We start from the raw sequence: 19530 nt of genomic DNA, 5'->3' as shown, positions 1-19530 counted from the left end.
CCCCCCCCCCCCCCCCCGCCCCATTCAACAGAATGATGTTGAGTGTACAGCACTCCTTCACTCATCTGTCAATGGAAATGATCACAAGAGATTGTTTCCAGTGACAGTTTGATCTATGTGGAGTCCATACTGGGTTTTACCCTTTCTATTTCATTAAAATCCTCAAACTGGGAAAATGAATCACTAAAAGGTAGAGGTCAGTTTTAACTTTTATTTAGAAAAATGCTGCATTAGAAAGCTAAGTCAGGCCCCAGAAACAAAGCAAATTTATGAGAGAGGAGCACAAAACAAGCAGTAGCAGGCATTGGGCGGTATGAGATGTTTGTCAGAACATTTAAATGAACTTTCCAAGCTGACAGATAATTAAAAAGACCTTATGAAATCTTTTAGGACTCTCCTGGGTCTGTACATCATAGTGCCGGCTGTCAGGGGTAATTGGCTGCCGCTGCAAACAAATTAAATATTGTAACATTGTATTTTTGCCATGGGGATGACTTATTCCACCATGGAGTCATAACGGCAGCAATGATGAATTTTTCATCATTAAGAAAGTTTTGAATGTTTATTTTAAAAGTTTTGAATAAGTGTTATTATTGGCGGAGGTATAATTGGCTGATATATAATGTTACATCTGTACTCCTCCATGGCTAAAGCTTCTGTAGATCTGATGTATGGAGGGCTGGCTGTAACTATTATAGTATAAAAGAAATATTGGATTTAATAATGTTTGCTTTTATTTCCATGAAATGTTTTGCCATTTATGGAATCCCTGTGAGCTCAAGGGAGTTAGAATCACCATTTCTCACTCCTAAAGTGGCACCGCCTGCTCTGCTTTCTGGTTTGAGATCTTCAGCCATCTCAATTGGCTAGGCCAGAATGATGTAACTTGTGCGCATGCTCATAAGAGTTCACATGGGCAAAAGTGCTGTGCACAACTCCTGTGCTTTACCTTCTATAAAGAAGTTTCCTGTAATAAATAAAATGTTATGTGGCTGGAGGTCAGTCTATGGAGGAAGAAGGAAGGTTCATCATCAATACTTTCTGCTACATAAATAAATTGTCACATATTGCACTTGCAGAAAATAAATTGTTCAGTCATAGTGGTCCACATTGAAAGTTTTCCTGATTTTTCTATTCTGGTAACAATCATTGATTTTTGGATTTCAGTGCCAGTGGTCACATTGATAAGACATAAGGTAGCAGTAAGGAAACATATGGCACTAATCCATTCCTAGAAAACTCCCTCCAACACTACAGAACAAAGTATTTGTTATAGCGCAATGTATTGTTGCTGACAGCCATGCAGGAAGTATATAATGCAGAGGAGCCTCTTTGCAAAGACAATTTGCCCCTACTTACCAAGGTCCAGGTTCACCTTCCAAGATCTGATCTAAAAAAGAAGAAATTTTGCATTATTTAAAATGTTCTGTCATTTATAATTGTAGGTTGGGCACTGTCACATAGTTTGGAAAGCTGTCAGGTCCTGGTGATGATTACAGCAATAAGCGTTTGCAATAAGTGATTTCATTATTTTGGAACAAGCATCTGCTTTTCTATTAGACTGGATGAATTATCCTGCTGTCCTGGTGCTACCTGTAAAAGACCGGGGAATATTCCCTGGCAGGGGTACATGCAGAGGACTTCACTCCGCAGATGTTCAGCACTTTTCCCTATTTACTTTAATGCTTCATGTAATCATCCGGCTGCACAGGGACCTCTACAGAAACACAAGTCGTGACTGCACTAAATACGCTTCTTCTTTCCCAGCCACTTGGAAGGCTATGAAAATTCCATTCCCAGCGGTACAGACAGAAGCTGCTTCTCTCCAGAAATATCACTAATTATTTATCAAAAATGGTAAAAACATTTCCCAGTTCTTTTTATTTCTGCATGCCTGGGGGCAAATCATTTGATTCTTCTTGCAGAAAGTGAGAATGGCTCAGAAAAAGCTTCCAAACGCTCATTAGTCGTCAATTCAAGGTCATTTGCTTCGTAATTATCCAGGGATTGGGATGTTTTCTGGGAATAAAAAGACAAGGTAGATTGAGGACAGAAGATGTCACATCAATATACTTGTACATAGACAAGAATCAGAAATATCAAAGGGGAAATTGTCATAAAATTGATGGAAATAGGAAGATTGAGAAAAAAGCGGGGGTTGGAGAGACTTCACTTTTTTCTTTTTTATGTTATCCCAAGTGATAACCCAGAACTCATTCCTAATACTCAATATGACAACTCCTCCCTTTACTTCATTTCTATAATTACAAAGCACAAAAAAGAGAGTTGGGACTTTTAAGGCAGTAACAACAAAATGGCATCATCTATATATGTTCAAAACGTTTCCATTTATTTAAAAACATTACATACATTAAAAAAATTATATTTATTCTGTTAATCCTTAAAATTCATATAAAACCTTCACCAGTTATGGTACAATTTCAGATAAATGGGGATTCTCTACACGTTTCGTGGCAAAACTGTCCACTTCCTCAGGGGATCTAGAGAGTCCACATAATATTCACCATTAGATATATATTCCTAAATTATTCACAATGTTTTTTTTTCATTCACAGAATACATAATACACAATACAATTCTTTGCTAGCTCTCCTACTCCCATATATCACAGGAAGCACCTAGGCGCTGGTGCTTTAAGTGCCTAGGGAAGCGGACGGTTATGCTGCAAAATTCTAGAGAATTCTAGAACAAAACGGGAAATGCATAGAGAGTTCTAGAATATCAAAAATCCCAATCTGAAATTGTGAATTTTAAAGATAAACAGAATAAATATAATTGTTTTAATGTAAGTAATGGATAAGTTTTGAATATATATGGATGGTGCCGTTTTGTTGTTACTGCCTTAAAAGTCCCAACTCTCTTTTTTGTGCTATTTAATCTAAATTTATTAAGGGATGTGGCAGTTGGTAATAAGATAACCAGGTGGAAGAACCATATAATTACATATTACAGTGCTCAACCCAGAAATTTTTTTAAGCCAGGTGGGAAGAAATTGTAGGTGTGTGGCAGCCCCTGTATTGTGACCAAACTCTTTAGTAACCACCCAAAAACAGCCAGGTGGGTGCTGAAAAGTGCCGGGTGGTGCGCCCAGCTAAAAAGGCTTGGGGAGAACCCTGTATTATGAATAAAATATTTTCTAGTTTTACAAAGAAAGAAAGGGCAGGTTCAAAATTGTGGTGGGGAAAAGTGTTTCCATGTGGCCCCAGGCGGCTGACACCTACCCAGCTACTTGCTGCCTGGCACTGATTCTTAAAGTGTTTGTAGACTTGGCAGTGGGTGGCACTGAGCACCCATCCCCATTCATTCTTTATTGAGCTTCATATAGCACAGCACTGGTTCAGTGGCGTGAGGAAGCGGTAACCATACTGCAACTCAACAACCAGTCTGGACAAAACCAAATGTATATACGGAAGATATGGAGGCTCCAAGGACTCCATATTCCATAGTCAGTTACATGGTAGGGTTTGTAGATGACTTTTCCCATAGGGTCAACATTTGCATCATGGCTTTATTAAAGAAAGATGAATTGTATTTGACAGTTGATGGGCAGTTGATAGAGAAGAAGGTATTTCTATGTTTGTATGCTTGGGGGATGAAAAGCTTCACTTTAGTATCAGGATTTAGGAAAGCTGATTTGCACCAAATGTTTGGTTCAACATGGATTTTGTAATGTTAGAGATCTTAAAGTAAATGTAAACTATAATCAACTTTGATCTGTGTGCTGGGTATCATAAACAATTGTGACTTTTTCCATAAAATACTGCTTTTGTTTTTCATTCTCTACATTTCAGTGTGTTGACCTCTTTTGCCAGCCGCTTGCTGACTATATGCACTTGCCCCTGCATCTGCTGCACATCATTGCCCATGCATGCATGGGCATGTGCATCAGCATGGTCCCTAGTATTCTCCACAAGGTGGGCATATGACAGGGCACATTTAGGGCACAGGGGCAGAGTGTGGTCATCCTGCACAAAGTACCTGAACAAGGATCTTTCTGACTGTAGCTTTAATTATACATTTTGCAGCGATTGGGTTTACTTTAATATATGTTTCTCTGTGGGAAAATACCTTATCTCATGACACTCAAAGGATTTTTAGTATAAGCACATGGAGGATTGAGAATAAAGCTTTTTTTAATGGAATCTGTGCCTTCAGTGAGATAAACCTGATTCCTAATAATTACAATAGGGCTAAGATAAAAAAGTTGAAGCTGAACACCAGGCAAACAGTGAAATGCACAAGGGTGCACAATATCACTTATCACAAATGGGACAAGTGACAGGGAGAGCCGGCAAATGAAAAGGAGGAGAGGGATGAATGGTCCAAATTACCCTCCGGGGATGTTCATAATTAAAACTAATGATTGTGATGGATGTGTGGAGGGTTCCAGGTCACACCTAGATCGCACAGACAGGCACATTGGAGAGCCTGGGGTCAGTTTTCTCATCTGCTCTGTTCCTGCAATCTGTCATGATAGAGCTTTATTAAAAGACATTCATCAGAGAAAGGGAGAGAAATGGGAAGCACAAACTGATAACACCATACTGAAGCCCAGGAGATGATTCCATGTCCACCGACAACACCACAGAAGAGAAAAAAAAAAGTTCACTTTGATGATGGTGATGTATGAGGAGAATGAGAACGCGGCACTGAACCAACAGCAGCATATACACAGATTATACAAATTATGGATACATGAACACTTCAAATGTAAGAACACATTTTGAAAACAATAATAAAAATATAAACAAAACAATTACATTACTATGTAAGCCTGTTGTTATTTAATGAACTCTTAATGGGAGGTTTGTGACTTTAGATCTTAAAGGGAGAAAGATGTAAGAGAAGTAGTGCTCAATTTTCCATTAGAACCCAAAAAGGAATATCTTTCCTTCACCAGTCTGAGCAAGAACCTAGTCAATGTAGCACACACCGCAGGGGCCCTAGGGGCCACAAATACTAAAGGGTCAACTTTGAAGAATAATTATTTCACAATGCTTGCCACTACAGAGTTCAGTGATGGCTGTTTCAAAGCTCTTTTATTGCTTGATAGGATTATGTAAATAATAAATGTTCATAGTCTGGGCACTAGGGAACTCGCAGCCTAAAGCTCTTCAAAACACATGGTAATCGGACAATCTCTCTACAATGTATTTTAGATATTCTTTGCAATATTTAATGTCTTTTTTACTACACCTGATATATGGGTTTAATATTTAATCAGCAACCTAAACAGTTACCTTGCAGTCCTACTACTGAAAACTATCACAAATTTTGCAATTTGCTCACACCCCGCCCACCTAGGCCCTTCTATAAAATAGAGCCCCCATTATGTTTAGCTTTGTACTGAGCAATCATACAGTTATCATTGTGTAGATGCTGCAGAGGAACACAGCGCCATCTGGTGTTACATTCCTAAAATCTGTGATCAGTAGAATAAATATTTTTCTGATTTGGGTGCAGAACACCAAAATACCTAGTGATCCCAATTGAAAATTCAGAATATGTTATCATTTTTTACAGAAAGTTTTCACACCTATGTTAATAAAATGTGATCTAGCTTAGTTTATCATTTGTTTTAGAATCAATCCACTAAGAGTTGATATTTCAGCGTTTAATGGATACTGTGGAGTTTAACCATCTGACTGTTTTTTCTCTCCTGGGTCTGGTGTGCCCACCATGAGGGTTCTGACCATCTCTGCACTAAGATTCTGGGCCTGCACACTGCGGTAACCCTTATAAAGGGTTCCCTCCATCCACTTGTTGAGTTTCACACCCACTGTGCCTATTAGTGGAGGCACCCGCCATGCTTGCAACACATGCTTTGTGGCTCTCAAGGTCTCCCAGACTCAGTGCAAATAGTCCGGGAACTGGGGTTCTCTAATTTATTGGTTTTAGTCCTGCTGGATGCACAGCTAAGAGGTTATAAGACCTTTCCTGTAAGGGAATAATTATATCATTTCTCTAAGATAATGGCAGCCCTGCATCATCTCCCATAAATGTTTATCAAAGGACTAGGCGAGGTGGCATATGGCTATGATCAAATATAAATAATGCAAAAGGACTTGTAAAGCCCAATTGACCTTAGTTTAATCAGCTAAATACAGTTAAGGAGCATCAAAACATAGCTTTTTTGCCGGCATGCTGCACAGAATAACCATTGCTTTATGTCAGGGGTGTCAAACTCTAACATGGGGCCAAAATCAAAAACACAGTCATGGGCCGAATTGTTAAGGTTGTAACTTTTATTTTATTCTCAAACTGACAATGTTTTAACCAACCCCCCATTGTGGAAACTGCTCACCATGCAGTGCTGTCTCACAGCAGGCTCCTTTTTTTTAGGGCCCCATTTGACAGAATGGCAGGGGGTTCAAGTAGCTAAAATGAGGTATATGTGCAGCCACCACTTCATATTTCCCAAGGGCCACATTTGGCTAAACCTGTCCCTGTATTTAATAAATATTTTAATTGATATAAGGACAAAACATTGGAAACATTCTAACACCTGGAAGCAATGTAAGCACATTGCAGGGACATTCAGGCTGCAAAGAAAATGAAATCATGCAATATGGTATCTAGTGGAACAGAACTTAGCAATCTTTTCTATCCTGGATGCTTTTTAATGTTTAGGAGTCTGAAATAACATAGAACAGGATGGAGATAATTCCTTAACTACATACTTCTGCACCATTACTCAACAAAAGCCAAATGTCACAAGGCCAGGCTCAGTACTAGACACTGTCACCTGGTGCACATACAAAGCACGGTAATTTGTTTTATGTGTTCTGATGCAGAGAGGTCTCCCCGAGTGTGGAAACAGTTCACCATGAAGTGATGTCTCACATCAGGCTCCAGGACAGCTGGCTGGGTCCTCCTACCTGCAGCAGGCTCTGCTTTCTCTCCTCCGGTCCTGCAACAACAACAACAATCACCGGGGAGCTAACGTGGGCCACATAAAATGGCCAGGTGGGCCGGATTTGGCCCACAGCCCTTGTGTTTGACACCTATGCTTTATGTGTAAAAGCAATTGTCTTTCTGCAAAGGTTAGGTGACCCCTGCTGAATTGGACTTATACCTGCAATTGGCAATGTTTATGCACCTAGTTGATTGTTCATCTCCAAGCATTGACTTAAAAGAAGGCATGACACCACAGGAGAGAGATAACTGCTTCCCCCCAGAGAATGTAGATCATTCCCTGCAGCTACTAACCTGGCTAAGATAAAATATACTTTACTAATCTAGAGCCCATCACAAGCAGGATAAATATTGATGGAAATATGACCTTAAAAAGATTTTATATTACCAAAAACTATTTACCCATTTTGTTTTTTCCTTTAATATCCCTACAATATTAACCTAGAGTCAGGCAGTTGTTTTTATCAGTAAGTCATCACAAAATAAGCACCAATATTACCTCTATTTATTATTTACAGGAGATGAACACAACAAAACAAATATTACAAATATGAAAAAAAAAAAATAAAATTAGAAACAAACCTGCAGCAGATAAGGAGGGAGAGATAAAAAGCACCTAAACCAGACATGTGATACAAAAAAGGGGTGGGAGGTCTCGTCTAAAGAATTAAACCAAGCTCGCCTCAAGCTCGCTTGGTTTAATTCTTTAGACGCAAGCTCAACCAACCTACCCTCAAGAGGGTATATGGAGGTGACTTCTCAAAGCCATTAGTGTAAATGAGAGCGTGCAGGTAAACAGTGTCCATCTGTGGCCAATCAGATAAAAGGACTTCACATGTGGTCTCTTTCTCCTCTTCTGATGGACCGATGGGCATAAACTCCTGAGATAGAATGAGTGAACAGTTTGGAATGAAGAGAGATCGTACAGCAGTTATGGGCATCCCGTGAGTGAAAAGGTTTGTACAGATAACTGTATCGTCACGTTGTCACTTTCTGCTAATCACAAATGTTTGTGACTCCATTCCCCTCCCACACATCCTACAGGTGCAAAAACAAATTTATTTGTATAAAATTAACTCTTTTTGCTGCTCCTACGCCTCGCTGATTTCAGTATCTGTGGCTCCATTGTGCTGAGTTTCCTCTGTAGATGTTGCATCGCTCATCTCTACATCGGTGGTTGCTGGGGACTGTTCTGTAGAAGCTTTAGAAGTTTGCTATAATAAGAAAAAAAAAAGTTTCACATTTTTAAAAATATTTCTTACAGTAAAAATTAGGGAGGAGAAGATTGAGCTTTTGCCTTATATTCTTTCAACTAGTTTTGAGCCAGCCCTGTTACAATAAATATCATATACAAGAAAAGATAAAGGAAAGAGGGGCGTTTTATGGCGTGCAAATTATTTCATATGATACATAAATGCTAAAATATAAAATAAATAAAAGTTGTGTTGCAAAAAGAAATGCAAATAAGGCTAGGTTATAAACAATTTTATACAGATATAGCCATAAATGGAACGTTAGTAATACAATCTCGTATTTGGTGATCAGTACATAGGTACTGTTGTCCGATGCGTTTCGCCGATTGGCTTACTCAGGTGATTCTTAGAAAAGTTTATTTTAGTAATTGATCACTTGGTCGTATAGGTTGTGAAAGGAGAAATACTTTTTGCATATAAGGTTATGTCTGGGGGTTCATAGCCTTTTGGAGCTGCTTTACTTTTTCAAGGGGAGTGTTAAGGAGATGCAAAGAAGTATTATCCTGTTTCTGTTCTTGTGGGTATTTCTGAGTAGAGAAATGGCCAGGGATCCTGCTAGCTTCTGACAGCTTCTTTCTTACAACCTTTTTCCTTCCGATATTGGACTTTAATTCACTTTCAGTGTGCTTTCAGCTTGCTAGGGTAGTTGACACTCCAAAAACAATCAATTCCCCAAGCCCAGCTCCGTCCCTCGTACATGTAATAGCTTTTTCAGTGCTGGCCTAGCTCCGCTTCCCCAGCCTCTTTCTTCCTACATAAGCCAATACATAGCTGCTAGGGTAGCTGCTGGGGTTTCAGTTCTTCCCACTTACGTGAACTTATGTTAACATTAACATTTAGGGGAAATGTTTTGAAGAGAGATAAGCACATTAAGGGTAACAACAATAAATAAATAAGTTTTTACCCCCTCAAACTTAGAAACTTTGAAGGAATTTTTCCCCTTTGAAATGCTTGCCCCTAGACCCAATGTCCTCACTTACCTTTTCTTCTTTAGAGGCTAATCTCTCAAACATGTTGGCATAGATCTTCTTTTCCCGCTGATGTTGGTCGCGAATACGCTGCTGGCACTGTGCGATCTGCGTCCGTGCAGCCTTGTTATTGGGATATAGCTGAATAACCTTTGCAAAGTCCTCCTTTGCAAGTTCATGTTCATTCACCCCCGTGTAGGATTCACCCCGGCGGAACAATCCTTTCTCATTGTTGGGTTCAAATTCAAGTGCCTACAGAGGACACAAATAAATGTATGCATCATTTCAACATTGGAATGAGAACTTATTCATTATTACAATTTTCTTTATTTTGTCTACCATTTAGATATTATCCCACTCTTAACAGTAAAAACAAATATTACGGTTATATGGGTGATGGACTTCAGATTTCTACAAAGACTGCAGACAGCCCACATTGTGGTGGCACTTCTCTTCCCTCTTTTCTGTTCCCTGATTTTGCACAGTTCACCTTAAGTCTGTCTCTATTTAAATAGATTTTGATTAAAAGGGTTTTTTTTAGCATGTAGGCAGTGTCAAAAAATTACCCAACGTGTAATTGTTCCATAATAATGCCCATTGCTTAGGTTGTATTAATTCCCCCAATTTTACTCATTATTTTGGATGTGGGGGGGGGGGATGTTAATAACTTTCCAAAATGAGAGCAGTGTGAAACCTAGAAATATTTTTTTAACCTGGGTGGTAAGAAATTGTAGGCAGGTGGCAGCCTCTGTATTGTGACCCAACTCTTCAAAAACAGCCGGGTGGTTTCTGAAATGTGCTTGATTGTATGTTCAGCTAAAAGGGGCTGGGAAGAACACGGAAGATTATAAAAAAGTAATAATGACTACGAGAGTAATCAAGCATTTTTATTTCAGCTATTAAAGATTTAGACAAATTTGAACATTTAGGAAAGATTAGCCTGTCAATTTTATTGGGTCTATACCTAAGCACTAGATGAACCCTATAGGGTTTCTCCTAGCCAAGCTTTAAACAAGGAATTGCTGGTAGCTGTGGAGCATGGTGGGAAAGTAAATTTGCCCTTTATTTATTTATTTATTTTTTTAAGATACACGATTGCTGTGTATTGCGACACACAAACATGTAAAGTTTCTGAAAGGTCTTCTTTAATGTCAATTCTCAACACTGTTCAGACCAATAACAGAATTGCTTTAAGCAGTGCTGGTGAAAATGAATAAAACTTGAACTCAAAAAATGCCATTGAATACCCCTTCTGCTGTGTACATGGTTTATATTACATATTTGTATACACTACACATTTCTTACCTTGTTACAATGATCCAGTGCTTGTCTATGCTCTCCCAGCTTTAGGTAGCACGCTGCCAGATTTAAAGATGCTGCCAAAAGCAAGGATTTTGATTTTGAGCTCTCTTCATCTGACAGTCCGCTCTCATGCTCCAACCACTGGATGATCTTCTTGTACTGGATTATAGCTTGCCGGAATTTTCCTGCCTGTGATGAGGAAAATAAAAAGTACACAAACATTTGATTTGCATACACATTTGTCAGGCAAAAAAAGCCCTTTCGCTTTGGCCCATGTTTAAAAAGTAAACAAATCTTACAACTCAAGGTTGCATTGCAGGGGCATCTACAAGTTTATTTTTTAAAGTGAAGTAATATCAATCTAAAGAACTTTCCCAATTAACCTTTTTTTCTGCGGTAGTTTATAAAAATAATTGTTCATGGGGCAGGGATGTTTACTTACTCTTTTTCATATTACAACATCAGTCTGGTTGGATTGAACGCAAACCTATTTCCAAGCTCTGATTTGTTATGCAGTAACAGCACCTAATCAAACAATTTTCAGGGTTTTATATAAATCATCCCAGGAATTGCAGAGTAAGAACACTCGCCTCACATGCAGCCTGTGTCCTAGGAGGAAGGTTCTACGGGAACACAAGAATCTGAAACTTTCTTGTTTTGAATGCCCACCAGCTAAAGGAGACTGCAGTCTGAAACTTAAGAAAGGTGGGCAACATTACCTGCCAGAAAGACTGGAATAGCACTAGAATGTCCCCTGCAAGAAACATTTTTTTTTTTTTATTGATTTGCTTGGAGATCTGATACTAACAATAAACAGAATACCTAACAGGTACAAAGTGCAGGTACTGAGAAATTCCTGCACAGCTTTCACTGTCCCTGTTACACAAGAATTACTTGCTGTTTAGAACAGTCAAAACTGTCATGTTACTTTAAGATAAGCAAAAGTGGTCTCAATATTATTATGACTATTATTCTATGACACCTTAACTGTAATTGCTGAGTCTGCAATTATTGGATCCTATCTCAGTAGCTCCTTTGCATTCTGACACATGACATGTATCCCATGCAGATCCCAAAGGAAACTGCAAATATTCCCATGACAAACAGTACCCAGACATTAGGACATATGATCTATACTACTTTAAAAGGATCTGCTAATCTTAACTTGTATATAATACTTAGTACAGTGGAGTGCCCCTTTTGAGAGCTGCTAATGAAGTTTCCAAATAAATAATTAAAAATAAAGTGTATATACAATGTATAAAAATAAATACTTTATAAATAAAAATAAATACACCCATATACATTAATGTATTTATACATATATTAAATTTAACAAAGGAGATTTGAAAGGGAACTTTTGATACTTACCTTGAAATACTGTGTCCCTTTTTCCTTGACTAGACCTCCCTGCTCCAATTTTTCATCAGTATTCATCTCCCAAGACTCCTTGGCCTGGTTGGGTAAACAATAATATTTTTTTTTTCCTTTCACAAAAATGTTTGTAATGCAAAGACAGCACAAATAACAGTCCACTTTCAGGCATCTCCCCAGCACAGCAGCTAATTGACAATGCTCATCTGGCACACTACCGGCAACAACACTTTCACAGCATGCACAAAATCCCCGCAAACACCATCTTCTTGAATACTCACCTTCTCAAAGCTCTTCAGTTTGACCTCGTATCCCAGTTCAGCATTGGGTGGGATCTGGAATGGCTCATAGCCTGTGCTGCCAAATCCATACCTGCAATAGTATGATACAATGATTAATGTAAAGAGCTTACCAAGATGGATGATATTCATGTAAAATACACATTATATTATAGAGATAATGAGCGTCAACAACAATATTTTACAATAGAACCACAATATCCAGTTTAGATGTATTATTACACATTAGGGTTATTTTTATGTGACTGCAGCTTTCAACTTTATCCATTATCTATCTGGATGAACTATATTAAAACTAGAAAAATTCTCATGTAGGAAAAGGTTTAGTTTGGAGGGTTGTGAGAATGAAAGAGGGGTTAAGGTGGACATTATCTGTGCTCCGCTAGAGAATGAGAGCGAAACAACAACAGATGCTGCTCTTGTTAGGCTGCTTGACATGAACATGCAGAAAAACTGTAAGCATTGTGCAATATTCAGGTTATAGCAATAAACATGTAAATTCATCAAGAAAAATTAAATCCCTATATTGTATAAATGTCCTTTACTTCTGCTCCATCCTAAGCTCATAAGTAACTCATTTGCATTGTTTATGGCACACATCTTCATTAGCATTTTACAGTTCCGGGGTCTGGTGACTGGCAACTGACTGCAATGTGGGAAGGTAGTTGTAATGCAACAGGATGCCCCATGCCCCAATTATTGCAGGCAGCGATCAGCAGTTGATAATCACTTCACAAGCAAAGTTACCAGGTGCTATGTTTTTTGCATGACCTCTCCAACAACAGGACTCTCAGTTTAGGACAATTTATTAACTATTATTATTATTATTATTATTATTATTATTAATAAACAGGATTTATATAGCGCAAACATATTACTCAGCGCTGTACATTAAATAGGGGTTGCAAATGACAGACAAAATACAGATAGTGACACAGGAGGAGAGGGCCCTGCCCCGAAGAGCTTGCAATCTAAGAGGTGGGGAAAGTAGCACACAATAGGAGGAGAGATATGTAGTGGTGGGAAGTAGTGATGATTTTTAATTACAGACAATTGGTGCCATTGGATCCTAGTGAGACAGAGACAGCAATATGCAACAAGCAAACTGGAACAGCGGACTCACTTTGGTTTCAAGTAAAGTACAGCTTCCTCTCCTTTTTCCATCTGCTGCAGTGCAGTCTCCACTCCCGAGGGAATCCCGAGGCTCTCTCCTTCACCAACTTCAAACTGTAGCTCCCGATCATCAAACACACGCCCGTTGTGAAATCCTTGCAACTTCACTGTATGGAAATGGCAGGGAGAGGTTATACTATGGTCCTCAACCATGAGATCTTTCATAGATACTTCTAATTTACCAAAGCTAGTTCTGTTTTTTGGGGCTATAGTAACTAGAGTCATTTGCTTTTTTTTCTTATCGTTTAGGGGCACTGGTAGTACCATTTTTTTTGGCCTGCATAATCCATTAGGGAAGTGTGACACCAATGTTTTATGTATTAATCAGAAGATGAACAAAGACACAAACGTTGGGTGATGTTTGTGCTTTAGTAATGCAGCAGAACCAGGGGAGAAGGGACTATAGAGCACAGTGAGGTGACACACTATCAGACACACCTGGAAATGTTGAAAAGCAGTTGGAAGATTTGATTTATTGTCCACCTAACAGGTAAGTATTCAGCCCTTTTCTAGGAACTTGCAAAAGCAGAGCCAAGGACGGGTAGGTAACTAAAAACTTTTATACCAAGAGTGCAGCTGTACTTTACAACATGAAAAAAATCATTTGTGGACACAATGGCATGGTATAAAACATGAGATTCTGCCCTAGCAGGTTTACTCCTCACTTACACTCCACCACGGCACCCTCATTGGGTTTGGAATATCCTTCGCCCTTCACTCGGATTCTGCGAATAATGCCACCATCTTCCTCTGTTGACAGATCTTCACCTTGGAACTCAAACAGCTCAATCTGAAGGAAAAATATACATAATCTGAATATGAACAGCCGCAAAACCGCCACTTATAGAAGACCTTAAAAATTCTCTCTTACCTCAAAGATGAGTGTAGCATTAGGTGGAATTTTGGGTGGACTCCCTGAAGCTCCATAGGCGTACTCTGGTTTACATGTTATCTGACAGATTTCTCCAATTTTCATGGTGGCCACTGCAATGTCCCATGCTTTAATCACCTGACCTATAAAGGGAAAATGCTGCAAGTTTAGAGCTGTACATTATCACTAAGAATTGAACTGGTACTCAAAGTAAAGCCGGTACAATATATTTGATGCTGATTATTTTCCCTCATGTCCTTACCCTAAAACAAGTAAAGCAAGTAAATGAAAGAAATTTCTCCAACATTAACTAAAATTTCCTCTTTAAAGGTGATCACCAGAAGAAGTGTTCCCATTGGAAAATGTTCTCTATTACTGTTCTGATGACAACTGTAAAAATTTTGATTTCCCGATTATCACCGACACAAGGAGAAGGTGAATCTCCCAAGCAGGGATTTAGATAGAGGTAAATACCTGACTACAATGCATAATAGTTTAAATACGGTTATATTTAAACACACACATTTCTGTTAAAATCCATTACCTTTCCCCAGGTCAAAGGTGAATTTGTCTTCTCTGTCTCTACTGGAGTCAAACTTGGTCCCATCGGGCAGCCAGCCAGTGTAGTGGACACTGACCTTATCGCCAATCATAGGATTCTCAGCCCCGCTGCCTTCCCTCTTGATTTGCTGAAAAAAAAAAAAAGGTAGAGGATAAGCTTGGAGTTATCAAACATTTGGATAAAAGGTAAATCTGTCCTGTATTTTAAAATACAGAATCCCTCTTTATATTAGTTATTTTTACAGTCCCTCCAGAGAGTGAAATAGTATTTTGCTTCACACAGTACTGTCAGTCTAGAATGGGGAACATTCTTACAGGATGGGAGGTCTATGTTCCACAGACAAACAATATAAATTGGCTGTGGAAGTGGTCAAGATATGCCAGTTGGATCAATCCTCCCACTAATTGCCAAGGTCCCTTAAAAAGTAGAAAGTTGTAGGAAGTGCAGAACATCTTACATACCAGTAAAAATATTTTATCAGCTGTCATCTAAAGTTTGAACAATACTTTCATTGATATTTTATTACCAAAATTAGGTTCTCAATAAAGGACAACTCTTAAAGAAGACTATAATTTTTTTTTTTTTCTGGGACCAAAATCTTTACCGCTGTACTGGAGAAATTCCCTGGAGTTCTTTACAACTTTATGTGGTGTTTGCCATGACATGAGGGCAATGCACAGCAATAAAAAAGATGGAGATGATAAGTAATACACAATGATCCCATGAATATCTCAATCATCTGCAGTAATTTCTTTTGTCTCAGTCACCTAATAACTTTGGCTCCTCCTTTCCGTCTTACCTAACAATAGGCTCACAGTACAACAGCTTGGGTGTGGCGGTGTCATTGCAATTCCAAGAAGATCTAGAAATGTCTGCAAAAGTAAACGATCAGACATCCACAGATCCCCACCATCACCTTAAGAATTAATATATAAATAAAATGTGAACGTGCCTCACTGTGCAATGTCAATAATGCCTTTAGGGACGTATTATAAAAAAAGGTCAGGCTTTCAAATCAATGCCAAATGGCAGAATTTTGCAGTTAAGATTGCCATCGGATAATAATTTTGATTATATAATCTACAGACTGAAAAGATATAACAATCTGAGCTTTCTAGTTTATTGCTGGATACACAAGGCATATATTTTACTTTTAATCAAATCTTTACAACTAATTGATCATCTTCTAAAAAAAATTAACACTTTGGAAAGGCAGAATGCTGCGGAAAAAATCCAAGGGATCAGTTGGTCGAATGCAAAACTGGTAGCAGATCTGTACCTAGCCCAAGTGATGTTTTATGTAAGACTACGTACACACATCAGATGATTCTCATCTGATAATCGGCTCAGGGCTGATATTGGACAAGAATCTAGTGTGTGTACAGCGCTCGTCGTCCATTGTTGCGATAGCCGTCCTGGCGGATCCACGGACGACGAACCATGCGCAATGAAAGTGAAGAGGAGAGCACAGCAGGGTGCCGCTCCATCGTTCTTCCCCTCTCCATAGGGCAGAATGGTGCTGTATGTACAGCGCTCATTCATTTACCTTTCATTCTTTTGTCATTGTAACAGATCGGATGAAAGATCTTTTCCAACAAATGTGTGTATAAGACAATGTAGATCAGTGATGTTCTTGATAGCTAAGGGCTACGTGTCATATCAGTAAGTATCATTCTGGTCATATAAAAGTGACCAAATTTCAGAACTTTCTTGAGGACAGCTCTGGGGTTGTTTTTTGCAGGTAAAGCTACATTTTGACCTCCTATAGTAAAATATATACCATTTAAAAGAAGGAGGCTAGAGGTGGATATTAGGATACAAAGCCTTTTGTATGCATGTGAGAAATGCAGGTCAGACCTACCTGCAATCTACTGCTACCTACAGAATACCTACTACTGGAAAACTGCAAACTTAAAACTTTTAAAGCCTATAAAGTAACTTTATGATGTACGTGTAATGAATGTTCTAGAAAGCAGTGGTTGAACACCCAGTTTTTCTCCAGCTACTGAAATACAATATCCATATACTGCTTACAATACACAGATCATGTCCTGTTATTGTAATATACAGTACCTACCTCCATATACTGATTACAATACACAGATCCTGTCCTGTTATTATAATATCCAGTACCTACCTCCATAAACTGATTACAATACAGGTAGTCCTCGGGTTACATACAAGATAGGGACTGTAGGATTGTTCCTAAATTGAATTTGTATTTAAGTCAGAACAGGTACATTATTGTGATAATGCAATTAGGACAGACGTTTGTCTCAACATAATATTACACAGCGTGTTAGTTACTGTAAAAAATTCTGTGAGGTAACTACAAATAATCCAAAAAAATAAAAAACAACTTTATGGAGCCTAGACATTCATTAACCTTTGGAGCAACTTAGAACTTTTAAAGCCTATAAAGTAACTTTATGTTGTACGTGTAATGAATGTTCTAGAAAGCAGTGGTTGAACACCCAGTTTTTCTCCAGCTACTGAAATACAATTCCCAACATTGATTGCTGTACACAAGCAGCGAGAGCATGCTGGGAGTTTTTGCTGCTCAGCCAATGAATGAGAAACCCATGTGCAGATGTTATCATATTTATGGAGGCTTTGGGCACCCTCACCTTGGAATAAATATCAGATATGGCAGAAATAATATTATGTGATAAATAATACTGTTTCCTAAACATTGCTCAAGCTTTTTAATACATGAATAATATGTGGGCGTATAAGGAAGATGGTACAGCCAGGTTTGATGTCTCAGATATTCCCCATTCTTGCTGCTTAATGTTAGCTCACCCTTACAAAATGTATGAAATGGCAAGTGGGACAAATATAATTCAGAAGAAGAAAGTCACAATAATTCCATGGAACCTGGCAAACTTTTGAAACACAAGGTTTCTCTTCATATAGAATGAAATGGATGCTGCAAATTACTAGACTAAATCTACAGGGAATAAAGAAAAAATTAAAAAGAACAACTATAAAGGTGAACTCCAGCCTTGCACGTATCTACAGGCTCCTCTCCTGTATTTAGGTTGCTAAATGTTTGATCTTACTGCACACTGTGAGCTTCCTATTGTCTGCAATAGAAGTTGCAGCAAATTAGATACAGCCTGGTTTACTTGGCTGGTGGACAGAATAATTTAATTATTTCCTTCCCATCCTGGCTGTGCTTGGCTTGCCCCTTTCATTCACCGAGTCTTTTTTTTCTTATCAGGGAGGCTCACCATCACAGGTGGACGTTCTCAAATGGGAAAATTTGCAACAGGCTTCCTACTTTCAGGAAGCTGTGTACAGCACCTTGTTGGTTCTTCCTATCGACCACGATCTGCCTGCACTGGATAGAGAAGCACAAATACCTAGCAATGATATCACTCACTGGGTCTAAAATCATATACGTGATAAAAAACAGAAAGAACTTAAATCACAACTTAATTAGCATGTTGATGAGGATGGGAATGATAGGCAAAATAACAACAGCTTTAAAATATGAGGGATCTACAAAATTAATATCGGTCAAAAAGTGAATCAAAGCTGTGAAATTTTGATTTCCGAAAGTAACAAAAGGTGTGGAAGAGGAGCAGAGATGGGAAGTTCCCGGTGACTGGATGTACCGGTTCCAGACCTGGCGATCACTATAGGCCCATTGCATAATGTGTTTAGTTTATATCCCAGGTCAGATCAATCGTCTTGCGGATTATTGCTCTTTGCCAATTGGATTTTCACTTCATCTTTACCTACATTTTATACTGTTTACATACACAAGTCCCTAAGGTGCAACAACCCCAATCCACACACAGGAACTCTGAGGGTCTGGCCTGACAAAACTACCCCAGTTATATAAAAATCTACCAGGTACATCATTCTCCATAACAATATATGCAATCACACAGACAGAGGATTACCATACAATGTCATACCTTCAGTACACCCTGATCCCCCTTGGGGCTGATGTCTATCCCTTCCATGGAAATCTCCTGGGATCCCTGCTCAGTCTTCTCCTCTGCTGTCATTCTGATCTCCTATGGATGACTCTCTCTGCTAAACACTGGAGGTGCAGTTGGTTCTGTGAATGTAACAGACTCTCAGCTCTGGCTGCAGCAAGTTCTGGATCTCTGGCTGCAGATCCCCAGCTTTGGATTCCTGGGTGCAGAAGATTGTCAGCTCTGGGTGCAGCAGATTGTCAGCTCTGGGTGCAGGAGATTGTCAGCTCTGGGTGCAGGAGATTGTCAGCTCTGGGTGCAGGAGATTGTCAGCTCTTGATCTCAGGGTGCAGCAGATTTTATGATTTCAGGATGTCTGGGTGCAGAAGGATATGAGATGAGCCTGTCAGGCTCTGCAGATGCTTGCACACAGTATTGTGTATGTACAGATCCTGCTGTGTGTGTAGGCCGGAGAGGTAGCACTGGGCCCTCCTCCTCTGCACTTGTCAGCACTGGGGGGAGGAAACTTCCAGGGGATACTAGAAGTTTCTAGTAACAAGAGGAGTCACCCTGCAAATGTCCATCAAACGTGGGAGGGGACAGGGCTCAGTGCTGCGCTACAGCCTCTGACAGCGATACACAGAGCATGTGCATTCATTCCAATGTACAAAACCCCATCTCCATATACCGACTGCAATACCCAGTACCTACCTCCATATACTGATTGCAATACAAAGATCATGTCATGTTATTGTAATATCCAGTACCTACCTCCATATACTGATTACACAGATCATGTCCTGTTATTGTAATATCCTGTACCTACCTCCATATACTGCTTACAATACACAGATCATGTCCTG

General features: G+C 39.1%; 1 protein-coding gene across 1 annotated transcript; it reads right to left on the bottom strand.

Annotated features, from left to right (window-relative positions):
* Window positions 1-7419: 7419 nt before the first annotated feature.
* FKBP4 (FKBP prolyl isomerase 4) lies at window positions 7420-19172 on the bottom strand. Its single transcript, XM_072400095.1, has 10 exons — window positions 18665-19172; window positions 14721-14865; window positions 14177-14319; window positions 13975-14095; window positions 13256-13412; window positions 12115-12205; window positions 11831-11914; window positions 10463-10648; window positions 9170-9409; window positions 7420-8150 (listed from the first exon to the last, which is right to left on the bottom strand). Exons 1-10 carry the CDS (start codon window positions 18755-18757, stop codon window positions 8028-8030), a joined length of 1383 nt encoding a protein of 460 aa, XP_072256196.1. The 5' UTR covers window positions 18758-19172; the 3' UTR covers window positions 7420-8027.
* Between the last annotated feature and the right edge of the window lie 358 nt (window positions 19173-19530).

Source organism: Pyxicephalus adspersus, chromosome 2 (assembly GCF_032062135.1).
Source record: "Pyxicephalus adspersus chromosome 2, UCB_Pads_2.0, whole genome shotgun sequence".
NCBI classification, from domain to species: domain Eukaryota; kingdom Metazoa; phylum Chordata; class Amphibia; order Anura; family Pyxicephalidae; genus Pyxicephalus; species Pyxicephalus adspersus.
Note: the sequence above shows the minus strand (reverse complement) of the source record. Positions and strands in the feature narration are given on the sequence as shown.